The sequence below is a fragment of the Podarcis pityusensis genome (genome assembly GCF_964106645.2).
Source record: "Podarcis pityusensis genome assembly, chromosome: 1".
NCBI classification, from domain to species: domain Eukaryota; kingdom Metazoa; phylum Chordata; class Lepidosauria; order Squamata; family Lacertidae; genus Podarcis; species Podarcis pityusensis.
In genome coordinates, this window is record NC_138028.1 from 87,180,583 (window position 1) to 87,193,009 (window position 12,427).

General features: G+C 46.3%; 1 protein-coding gene across 2 annotated transcripts in view; it reads right to left on the minus strand.

Moving 5' to 3' along the window:
* Nucleotides 1-12,427, minus strand: part of VIL1 (villin 1) — a 31,345-nt gene that overhangs the window by 9,107 nt on the left and 9,811 nt on the right. For both annotated transcript variants that reach the window (XM_080980891.1, XM_080980892.1), the window contains 9 exons: nt 11,365-11,439; nt 9,119-9,315; nt 6,248-6,356; nt 5,166-5,276; nt 4,259-4,461; nt 3,280-3,358; nt 2,777-2,875; nt 1,345-1,498; nt 178-278 (listed from right to left, as the gene is read on the minus strand). In XM_080980891.1, the coding sequence (XP_080837017.1) occupies nt 178-278; nt 1,345-1,498; nt 2,777-2,875; nt 3,280-3,358; nt 4,259-4,461; nt 5,166-5,276; nt 6,248-6,356; nt 9,119-9,315; nt 11,365-11,439 (1,128 nt within the window). The remainder of the gene's footprint in view (nt 1-177; nt 279-1,344; nt 1,499-2,776; nt 2,876-3,279; nt 3,359-4,258; nt 4,462-5,165; nt 5,277-6,247; nt 6,357-9,118; nt 9,316-11,364; nt 11,440-12,427) is intronic.

Sequence of the window (12,427 nt, forward strand, 5' to 3'; positions counted from 1 at the left end):
GGGTGGGGACTTGGGTGGGCCTGGTCCTTACCCAGGGCTTTTTTCTCCCAGCCGAAATTCTCCTGAGCTCAGTTCCGGCACCTCTCAGGGGGGCACCATTGCCATTACAAGAGAACAAATGAAGAGTTCATGGTGATTTTGGCACCTCTTTTTCTAGAAAAATGGCACTGTCCTCACCTCTACTTCTCCAGAGCCGTCATCCACCATCTTGTGCAGGGCAGCCATCTCCGGCTTGGCATGGAGAGTGGTGGCATCAAACTTCACTTGCTCTACTTTGGCTGTTGGGCAGCCAGGGAAGAAAGTAGGTAGGTTTGGTCTTAACCAGCACATCTGCGTTGAGGGACCGTGTGGCCCCAAGGATGGGCAGTTACAAGCTAAATAATAAACTTTGATGGGCTGGATGGAAACTGCATGTGTTATTCCTATAGGAAGGAGGCACCACCATGTATGGTTTCCACAGCAGAAAGCAGAGGATAGCAACTCACATGCTTATAAAACCCAACATTTGGGGTTCTGCTGAGAACTGCCCTGGGTTCGTTGGATGCAGGGCAGTATGCAAATTTTAACAACAACAGCAGCAACGACGTTTCATTCTAAAGCTGTGTTTGTTCATATACAACACAAACCCTCAGCAGCCCATGTCAAGGATGCTGCCAATATTAAGAAGGGGGTTCACAATAAATGCTTCCTTCAACCCACATTCAAGGCCACAGGTACCCAGTGTGCTGCTCTCCCATCATTCCTAACCATTACCAGCCATTCATCATGCACCTTGTGGATGACAGGAACTGGAATCCCACAACTAGAGGGGGCTATGTTGGTTACCACTGTACTAGACCTCCGTAGTGGGGGTTGTGTGTGTGTGTGTGTGTGTGTGTGTGTGTGTGTGTGTGTAAACAAGAATGAATCTGGCAGAACTTTAGCTCCAGAATTCCCAGAATGGTTTAACAACCAATTCCTCTTCCCAAAGGACTCTGGGAACTGCACCTCTGTGAGGGGAAGAGGGGGTCACATAAAAACAACTCTAAGCAGCCTTAATGAACTATACTTCCCAGGATCCTCTGTGAAAAGCCATGACTCTTAAAGTGGTATAATAGTGTTTTTAAGGTATTGTGCATATTTAATTGTGGATTTTCAAATTTCTTTGCAAATTGATACGGAAACAGGAGAGAATGAATTGAGGAATGAACACAGAAACTGACGCAGAACAGACTGATTTGCCTTTTCACAAAAGAGACAGGCCAAAACAACATTCTTTCCCACCTCTTCTTGTGGGGCTCATACCTGTCAGAAGCAGCTTCTAAACCATCAGCTCCACTAAGTTGATCAGGCTTCAGCACTTACCTATTTTCCCAACTGTGTTGGTCTTGCCAAAGCCAGTGCTTTGATGGGGGAGAGTCCATTTCTGAAAGAGCTGCCTAAAGACAGCGGATTCAGAACCGTCATTTTCAGTCTCCACACTGGTGCTGGGTGGGTAGTTCTTTGCCTTCATGTAACCCTGAGATGACAAAGAGAAGATCAGAACAGAGCAACTTTCACAACAAGGTGAGGAAGGACTCCACAGAGACTGTTTAATGAACAGAGCATATTTGGAAGTATCCTAGACTATCACCCTCAACAGCCCAGTGTTATCTCTTTAACAACTGGGGCCTGCAACAAAAAATGATAAGTGTATTCCTCGCCTACTATAACAGCAGTGCTCATGTACATGGTGCCAGCCAGCCAGCAATGCCCCTGGTAGAACGCTCCATTCCATCCCCCTGCCACCAGTTTTCTTTTTCAACTAACACTCAGCATTCTGTGGTTACTGAGCATGCTTGGTCCTCATTGGTCAGGATGATGTTGTTGGTTTTTTTTGGGGGGGGGGGAGTGTTGCCCCTTACATTTTGTTGGTTTTTAAAGCTCTATTTTGTTGTATGGTAGCTTCCTCTTGCTTCTCATTAGCCCACTTTGGCTCTAGTCCTGTTGGCCCTCACCATCTGCTTTGGCTATTAGAGGGGCTAAAGACAGCTTTGGGTTCATCCAGGCTTTATGCGCTTACATTAACTTAGGCTAAAAAGGAAACAATGTAGAACACAAACTAGCTTGAGCTTCAGTCTTTTGCACCCCTGATTTCTAGTGTAGCAATGCGAGACAGAATCGCTGCATTTTTAAACACTGTATATTCTTCAAACTGGAAAACGAAGGTCTAAAAAAAAAAAGGCATGAGTGCTTGTTTTTTGCAAATGGTGTTCTGCTTAATAATATCCACCAAGAATTTACCGTAATTTATATGCTTTATTGGGGCATTTGTCTGCATTGGTACAGTCATTTTTTTCTGTTGACGGAACATTAAACAAAGGACTGGTGGAAGAATTCCTTCCCAGAATCTGCTATCCAACACCACAATTTCACTTTGCTTCATTATAAGGACTGTGATTAAATTATTTTTTTTTAAAAGCCTGTAAAGTTTTTTTCTGTTTTCTATACTTGTTTGCCTGATACCCTCCTCAAGCCTATGAAATGGATGAGGCTAAAAGGAGGACAGGCGAGTAGGCAGAAGGTAATATCCAAGCCCTGGTCCAAAATCCAGACAGAGAATCTAAAAGAGTTGGTAGTCATGTTAGTCAAGATCTGGAATCATGGAGCCAAAAATGGCTTTGATCCCTTGAAATGGCAGGAGAGAGAGTGGAGGCACTTTGTTCCAGTATCTCCAAGAAGTTCTGGAACATTGCAAAAGATCCTTGCCCAGATGTGAGACTGTATGGGCTCAGCTTTGCCTTATCCTCTCACTCACCAGGGCCCGTGTCATTGCTTGCCGTTTCTCCTCCTTGCTTGAATTCCTACCCTTCCACACAAAGATCTTCACACCACCTTGGTCCAAGATGAAGCAGTCCTGACAGGAGACAAAACAAAATCCAGTTGTTTCATTACAAAGAAGCTGTTTAGGCCAGTATAGCCCTCTTCCATTACCAGGCTCTCTCTTACAGCATAGGAGGGTAGCCAGTAATCCTCTAGATGTTGATGGACTCCAGCTCCCATCAACCTCAGCCACCATGCTCAGTGGTCAGGGATGATGGGCATTGTAGTCCAGCAACATCTGGAAGGCCACAGTCTCACCATTTTAGACTCAAGCCATTCAGATTATAATTTGGGGTTGGAATGGCAATAGGCAGAACAGCTACAACTGTGTTAGATGACACTGGAATAACATATCCACTAGTCTTCCCTTCCCTCCAGCCCCCAAACTATGCTTTAAGCTTGTCATGGTGCAACCAATCCCTCAGGGATGAGTCTTACCTCATTCTTGAGAAGGTCCTGGGTGAGGGGCTGGATGGCAACTTCTTGGATAAGAAGGTTCCCTTCTATCTCAGAGACTCTGGGAGAGGAACACGAGGGTAGTCATGGTACCAGCTCTCCAAAGTGATGTTACTAGTCTACACTCTGGGATGAAGATCATGCAAAACTATAATGGTCTTAAAAGCTAAAAATCAGGACTGGGCCTATTCAATATATGAAACCTTGCAGAATTCAGTTTTCTAGAGAACCTCACAGCCAGTTCAGTTAACATAAAAGTGGGGTGGAAAATAACAATGATAAATTACTCCTGCTTCTTTTTTTTGTGTATTTCTCCTATGATATCTGAAGCAGAATGTCTGCATCTCACCTGCAGTGACATCACTGAACCCCAAATTGCCTCGGCGCATTCACACACTAATTTTAAAAAGGGGAGGAAGAGCCGGGAAACTAGGAGGATATTTTCTTACCTTCATGGTTACAAGGAAATATTTGAAAATGGGGGCAGTGTTGGCCAAAACAGCCCAAAAGCCAAGGTGCCCAACTGTAGGGTCTCCTTCCCTTTTGAGATTTATCTCTAGTTTATTTTCTTTCCTTCATAGTTCCAGGCTCCTGCCCTATTCCTGATCTCCCATTGTCCTCCCTCATACATCCCTTCTGGATGTGTTTTGCTGTCACAGTTCTTTCCAAATCATTTTGCACCCACAAGAAAAAACCCAAACACGACAAACAGAATTGTACTCATTAAGGAAGGTCACACAGGTGCTCTCAGGAGCAGTATTGATCCCAAGGACAGAATAAATGGAACATTTGCTTTCTTGATCAGCATGTGTACTTCCATCAGAGTCTTTCTTTCCCACATTCCCCTGTTCCTGCATCCATCAAAGAGATGTTTGCTCCTCTCTCCTGCAGCTGTGCATCTTTCCACACAACCTCTTTGCCTCACCGTAGTCCCCACTACCACACACCCAATGTCACTCACTGGTAGAGCTTGAGAGAAGATTTCAGCTTCTGGTCCACCACGGCATCTGGGATGGCAGGCTGAATGTTCCTCTTCTCCCCCAGCACATACTCCATGATCTTCATGAGAATAGGAGATGCAGCTTCGTCCTCCCCATCCACCACACCTACCTGCGCTCGACCCCCACGTTCCCGGTCACGAATGTCCTTGGCTAGGGTCATCCCCTGCAGGAAACAGGTCACAACCACAAGCCAAGGTCAGGGGGTGGCAGGAGGAAGCCTGAATGGCATTAGAAGAATGAGAAAACCCACAAATAAGAGCATGGTGGGTGTGAACAAGAAACCCCATGCAGGATCAGGCCTAAGGCTTATCTAGTCCAGCATTCTAGTCTCACTTCAGCTATCCCCCAATTCATTTATTTCCCTTTTGTCTTAGCCAACTCAGACACAGAACTTAACACCTTGAAGCACCTTGTAGTCATGAATTATTCCTACCACCCTTCCTAGGAAGGGGAGATATACTAAAAAGAATGATGCCCAATGGCCATTTTAATACACTGAATTTATGAATGGCTGCTGAACTACATGGAACTATGAGCTGATCATCACAGAGTGAATCCATCAATGTAATATACCGTAATCCCAAGGCTATTAGGAAGGCCATTCAGTGTCTTTAGCATGTCCCACCGCTGGGTTGTTATGTGATAAGTTGGTGGCTTTACTTGATCCCGATTCTCCCATTTCCTCCCAATCCATATTTTTTTTGGTCAGCAAAACAACCCTCCTTTTCTTATAATAGAAGTGTTACATTTGAATTTCAAATGTCAGATGTCCCACCCAAGAAAGGACAGGCACCAAAATCCTTCTTCCTTGCACAACTCCCGTCTCCCCTGCTTCCACACTTCCACCACCCATGGCAGACTTTGCACCTTCAGTCGCTCCAGGCGGTTGCTCTCTGGACCGTTCCATTGGATGATGAGCTTCCCCAGGTCTAGCAGAAACACATCGCCCAAGTTGAAACTGCTCCAACTCAGCTCCACCTTTGCAAGAGGGAAAAAAAACAGCTGGTGGGAAAGCCTATGTGAGTTTACTGAAAGACAGTCATACCTGGATTCTATCAGTCTGGGGACCTCACACAAGATGATCCCTGTTGGATCAGACCAAAAAACACATCTAGTTCTCATTATGGCCAACAAAATGCCCATGGAAAATCTGGGAGCAGAGCAAGATATATGCACAAGCTAAGGAAGCTACAGATCAGGGCCTCAGATTGCAAAGGACCTCTAAATAAAAAAAATACATATTTATTTCATAGATAGATTGTTGGCTTGCGGTTTCTTGGTTTGTAAATATAAAAGTTATTTCCATTTCCACTGTCATTTCTATTAAAAGGACACCTATAGTAATACAGGTGTCAAAACAGGATGGGCCGCCCCTGCCAGCAGCACACCGCCTCCGACAGTGGAAGTAGAAACATAGCCATTGTGGCTTCAGTAGCCACTGATGACCTCATTAAAAGTGCATCTACTGTACTGCTCCAACAAGAGGTCAAAAGCACGGCAAAATGTTTGATTTTTGTAAGATCTGAGTGCGCCTTCCTGGGCTGCAACACTGTGATGAACCTTGTCTTCATGATCACCCACAAGTGTTCAAAGTGTGGTGAGCCAGTGTGGTGTAGTGGTTAAGAGCGGTAGTCTCGTAATCTGGGGAACCGGGTTCGTGTCTCCGCTCCTCCACATGCAGCTGCTGGGTGACCTTGGGCCAGTCACACTTCTTTGAAGTCTCTCAGCCCCACTCACCTCACAGAGCGTTTGTTGTGGGGGAGGAAGGGAAAGGAGAATGTTAGCCGCTTTGAGACTCCTGAAGGGGAGTGAAAAGCGGGATATCAAATCCAAACTCTTCTTCTTCTTCTTCAAAGACCCCGGTGTCTAGATCTGACAGTTTTACCAGGCGCTAAGCTACCCGCCCTGGCCAGCCCTTTCCCAACATTGCCAGCCCATCTTTGACTCACCTCTCCCGCCATCACATTCTTCTTGCCCTTGACGTGCAGCAGGCGTCGTACGTTGTACGTGTTGGTCTCCACGTGCTTCATGCCAGAAGCCACTCCACCCTTCTTATAGCTGCAGAGGAGAGGCAGGGTCAGGGTCTGGACTGTGGAGGAGAGCACCAACATTCCCAAACAGCTGAGTCTTCAGCTGCATACACACCGTGCATCTAAGGCACATATAAAGCACACAACATCCCCCAAGGAATCCTGGGAAGTGTAGATCGTTATGGGTGCTGGGCATTGCAGCTCTGTGAGGGGTAAATTACAGCTCCCAGGATTCTTAGGGGGAAGCCATGTGCTTTAAATATAGAGCGTGTATGCAGACCTCCCATAGAAGAAAGGGTTGACCTCTACCCAGTATGCCTAATAGAAGCATGGGGCAGAAGGGGGCGGGGGAAGACCTGCTGCCTTCTACAGCCACTCTGCTTTAGTTTTCCCAGAGCCTCTGATGTTAAGAACATTATGTTAGCCACAACACACATTTCAGGCCCTTAAATGGACAGACCTCTGTTCTATGTAGTGGGGTGGAGGGCAACCTTCTGCTGAGTGTTACATTCCCCCAAGTGTAATCTGCTGGGGGCTGCATATCAGCAGTGGGCATAGCTGAAGCCAAATGTGGGTTGGGACCCCCCTCCCACATTTCACCCCTCTTTGCCACTCGCATGAAACTAGGACTGAGGACCTCATGAAATTGGACCACAGGCTTCCAAGTTTCCTACCGCTGCTATAAGGTGTCAACTTTAGACATTTTTTGTCCCCAAAGCAAAAACCAAAATGATGCCCTTTGCTTTGGAACCCATTTTAAAATTTTATTATATGTAGTCCTGGTTCAAACATAAGTTGACGAGCCCCGCATATCTTCAGGCTCCCATTCCTCCTCCGCCCCCCCCCCCGGCTCTCCTTCATATGCAAGGGGGAAAAGATTGAAAGCTTCAATTGTTGGTTTTGAACAAACCACAGTTTATGTCTGCAGTTGGGACATGATGGTTTATTTGCACTGTGGTTAGTTCAAACAAACCTAGATCAAAAACTACAGTTAGATCCTCATTTGAGCTCCCCAGCAGTTAGAATAAACAACAGTTTTCCAAGTTTAGAATAACAAGAAACTATGGCTTATTCAAAACCAAAAAAGGAAGCTTTCATTAACCTCTTACATACAAGGAGCAGAGGGCAATATACAAGGCCAAGTCTCACTGTGGTTCTTTTTTAATGCTAAACAAGGAGCGGCAAATCTCTTTCAGCTGAAGTCTGAAGTTGGCCACCCCTCCAGTGACATGTGCCAGTGAGAAATGTGGTCAAAGCACACTTACCACACATACACACAGAGAGACCCACCATGCAAGCAGGGACATACACTCACATGCCGGCAGAGGGGAAGAGACACAGAGACACACATATATTCAGGAAGGCAGGCAGGCAAATTTACTCAGCAGATGGGGGTCGCATAAGCAGGAAATCACACCCACACTTTCAAGTAGACAGTCACATACAATCCACAGAGGAAGGACAGGCAGGATTGCTAAACCATGGTTAGTGTCATGTCTTCTGAACCTGGCCAGACAGAGAAGAAAGGTAGGGCAATGGAACCCTCTCTGGAATCTGCCACTTTGAAACAACTACTTTGTAGTAAGGACAGCACTGTTTCTGTCCCTGTCTATTTTTGCTTTTGACCAGATATCTCCAGTTCCTCCCAGCTGCCCCTTTTCCTCCAGCTGCTCACTTTAGGGAAATAGATTGCTTTGTGTTAGGCTGCCCGCAGGGATTAGTCAAAATCTGCTGGGTTTCATTCCCCAGCACTATCACTGAACTGGCTCTAAGTCCTGTCCTCTCGGGACAGGGGTGGCGCTGTGGGTTAAACCACAGAGCCTAGGAACCGCCGATCAGAAGGTCGCCGGTTCAAATCCCTGCAACGGGGTGAGCTCCCGTTGCTCGGTCCCTGCTCCTGCCAACCTAGCAGTTCGAAAGCACGTCAAAGTGCAAGTAGATAAATAGGTACCGCTCCGGCAGGAAGGTAAACAGAGTTTCTGTGCGCTGCTCTGGTTCGCTAGAAGCCGCTTAGTCATGCTGGCCACATGACCCAGAAGCTGTACGCCGGCTCCCTTGGCCAATAAAGCGAGATGAGCAGAGTTGGTCACAACTGGACCTAATGGTCAGGGGTCCCTTTACCTTTACCTTACCTGTCCTCTCGTCCCATATGGCCCCATCCCACTAGTCTCCACCCAGATATCCAGATTTTTTATTTATTTCAAGAGTTGTCAAGTACCTATAGGAAACACTGGAAGGGCTGATGTGTGTTTCTAAACACACAGTGGACATGTAGCGGAGGAGCCATTGCCAACTGAGACTACCTAGCATGTGTCTCTTAACACAGGTACAACACATAAAAATGTAAAGGGGCTCAAAGAATAAAAAGGTAAAGGTACCTCTGCCCGTACGGGCCAGTCGTGTCCGACTCTGGGGTTGCGCGCCCATCTCGCTTAAGAGGCCGAGGGCCATCGCTGTCCAAAGACACTTCCGGGTCACGTGGCCAGTGTGACAAGCTGCATCTGGCGAGCCAGTGCAGCACACGGAAACGCCGTTTACCTTCCCGCTAGTAAGCGGTCCCTATTTATCTACTTGCACTTTGACGTGCTTTCGAACTGCTAGGTTGGCAGGCACTGGGACCGAGCAACGGGAGTGCACCCCCCCGCAGGGATTCGAACCGCCGACCTTCTGATCGGCAAGTCCTAGGCGCTGAGGTTTTACCCACAGCGCCACCCGCGTCCCTGGCTCAAAGAATAAGAAGCTGTAATTGCCTGGATCAGCCACCAGAAGGCAATAAGGAGCATTACGTACATTAGCCCCTGTTTGAAGTAGCTCCGGAAGGCGTCACTTTCGTAGCCCTGGACCTCACGATGCTGTACGGCTACTCCTCCCAGGTAGTCATCCATCTGGGTAGTGTAGATGGCAGCTGAGCCCTGCTCATCCTGAGATGATGAACTGCCCAGCCAGAAGTGGACGTCGTAGGTGAAGTTGTTCCCAGTCTTATGCGTCTAGTTGGAAAATTGAAGCTGGTTAGCAGGCCCATCAAAATTGCAGAGACCTCTCTGTCCCACAGCGCTCAGTCAATGCCACAATGATGGGCATTTTGATTCACACACTCAGCTCTCCAAGTCCAAGAAAGGGACATTGACTCAGATCTCTACTCTCAAACACAAAAGGGTTTCCTCATGCATGGGCGGATCAGTATCACTATCCTAGCCCCAGATCTGTGCTGAATGTAAAAGCAATGGGGAAAGTAGCTAATTCTAAAACAAAAGCAAAAACATTAAGAAAAGTCACGCTGTGACATTTCAAGGCCAGAAAGCAAGCAGACATCTTTGAGGATGGAGCTGTTCTGTTCTCCTAGAAACCTTGCAATGTTTATCCTCCTTCTATAACATATATCATGCAGAGGAGCAGGGTTCTTGCAAGGAGTTCTGATTTGATCTACCCACTCAGCTCATTCATCTATCCAGGCCTTATCCTCATATCCAAACTGTATGGCATTATCCAGTTATCCAGAATACGTGCAGTACGACGATACAGGTGTTCACAAATAGTCAGGGCATGAGAACAGAGAAGGGTTGGGAATGGGAGGGTAGGATGTGAAATACTGTATTATTTATTGTTTTATATCGACCCTACCTTTTTAATAAAGCCAGCTTTCAAGGCAGCTTCCAATACACAGAAATGCAAGAACAGCAATTAAAAAAAACATGAAAATAAGTGACTGTGTTGAAGCAGCTAATATAAAAACAGCTCTGAAATGAAGCAAGCTTTAAAATAGACCAGCAACAAAATAAAAAATACTTAGCATTTTATGTATCACTTGAGAATGAAGTGTACTTTATCTTGTTATCCCTGAGCTGAGAAGGAGTGACGCTTAAGACCACCTTATTATAAGATCATGGCGGAATTGAGCTGGCGATGTTTTGATTCAGAGCTCCATGTCTTCTCTTACCTACCATGCGACATCAGCTCTCAAAAGGTATTTAAACCACTTGACTCTCCAACTAGGGTTGATGTAATAACTGGTCCTGTTTATTAAATCAATAAAGTAGGTAATTGTTTTAAAACCCCAAACTTGCCTTGCTTATGCTAATAGATGATATTTGAGAGGTAAGCAAAGCCATTGCAACAGATGCTGAACAAATGAATACAGGAAACCCAGACATTTTTGGATGCACAAAGTGGCGTGAATCAAGGCCAGCTCAAGACCTTTTGTACCTAAGGCACCCCCTCCCCATTCTAGGTAAAGGTGCTAATTGGACTGGCAACTGAATATGACTTTAACGCTGGTCATGGGAGAGTGTTAGGGGAATGGCCATAGGGATAAAGCACCTGCTTTGCCTGCAAAAGGTCACAGGTTCAATCCCTGCCATCTTCAAGCAGGGATGGGAAAGATCCCTTGTTTGAAACCCTGGAGAGCCACTGCCAGTCAACATCAACAATATTTAGCTAGATGGACCATTGGTCTGACTCAATATAAAGCAGCTTCTTATGTCCTCTAACGCATCTAAGGCAGCAGACTACTGGTAGTTTAGAGGAGGCCAGGAAAGGAATCATTGCTGTCCTCTTACAGAAGAGAATGGTTAGTGAGGGGCAGAGGGGGTTGCTGCTGTTGTTCCCCAGCATCTGCTGCCTAAGATGTTCACTTTGCCCAATGGTAGGGCCAGCCCCGGTCTGAAGGCACATAATGCGGTCCTAATGCTGAAGACAGCCCATCTCTGGGAACTGCTCCTGACTTCAAAAATTAGGTATTAATGTTGTTGCTGCTGTTGTTAAAATCTAAGTAATAGCAACTTAGTGCGGCCTTTAGGGTGGTAGCCTACTGTATACGTAAGTTTGACAGGACTGGAGTACATTTACTCCTAGCCACATAGGACCTTCCCTTGACGTATCCTTCTTTGACCTCATCATGCTCCATGGTGCACCTTCCATACTTTACATGAGGCAAGTTCCTGCTTTTTTCTTGGGCTGAGCCTCGTCCTTTTCGCCAGCTGTTTTGTCCCATCAAGCGTAGTGACACAAAGGCCTCCACCATTATTAATTCCTCTTACCGAGAGAATTATATAAGCATCTCCTTCGTAGAAGTTCCCATATGTTTTCGGTGGAATAGGCACCATCTCCATATTCTGGAAGGGAAGGGGTGTGTGGAATTAGCTGGAATTATATACACTACTAAAGATCATCACACACCCTTGTGTTGTGTAAAGAGCATTCTTCCTGCCTTTATCTTCATTTTAAAACATTTGTCCTGCCTTCCTTTCTTCAATAGTCTATTTTTTACCAAGCCCCATCACCTTAATTCTTTTTAGTTTTGCCAAATCCCATCACCTCAGTCTTCTGAGGAAAGGCCATTGCTCAGGGTAGAACCACAGATGAAGAGAAACAATAATTATCAGGTTCAAAGAACAGGAGGGCAAGGGGGCAATTAACCCTATCCTCCCTGTTGCAGTCTTGATGAAAATCCATCATCCAAAGCTGCATCCTATTTGCATTGGGAGGAAATCCCCCATTGGTGCCCAGCTTCTTTTGCCCCAGCTCAGCTGGTGGAGGCTTCCCAGTGCTTACAGCAGCTTCTGGATCAGGGAGTATTTGGGTTTGGGACCATGGCTGTAAGTGAAAGGATTAACCCCCTCTCCCCTTATGTGATCCTAATGCTGACCAGCCTCTCCCATAGCTGCTACTTTGTGCATATCAATTGCATTTATATAATTAATATCAATCTAGTCTGGCCCTCAGAATAGGAGATACAATACAAGGACTCTGCACCACTGAGCTGGGAGTCTAGAGCAGGGCTAGGAAACCTTTTGCAGCCTGAGGGCCACAGCAGTTGCCAGTTGTGGGCAGGGCCAGAGACAAAACCTGGGTGGAGCAACAAATTCGTTTTTTCCTTTGCTAGTTTCTACACACACACACACACACACACACACACACACACACCCCGCCTTTCCTCCCCACCACGACAGGGACTGAAGGCTGCATATAGAACCACATACTCACACACCCCTTTGTATCCTCCACCCAGGCAAGGAAGCAGCATCATTCAAGTTCAAGAACACATTCCAGCCAGGCAAAAACATTCAGGGTGCAGAGCAGAACCAGTGAGGAGTGTGGCCC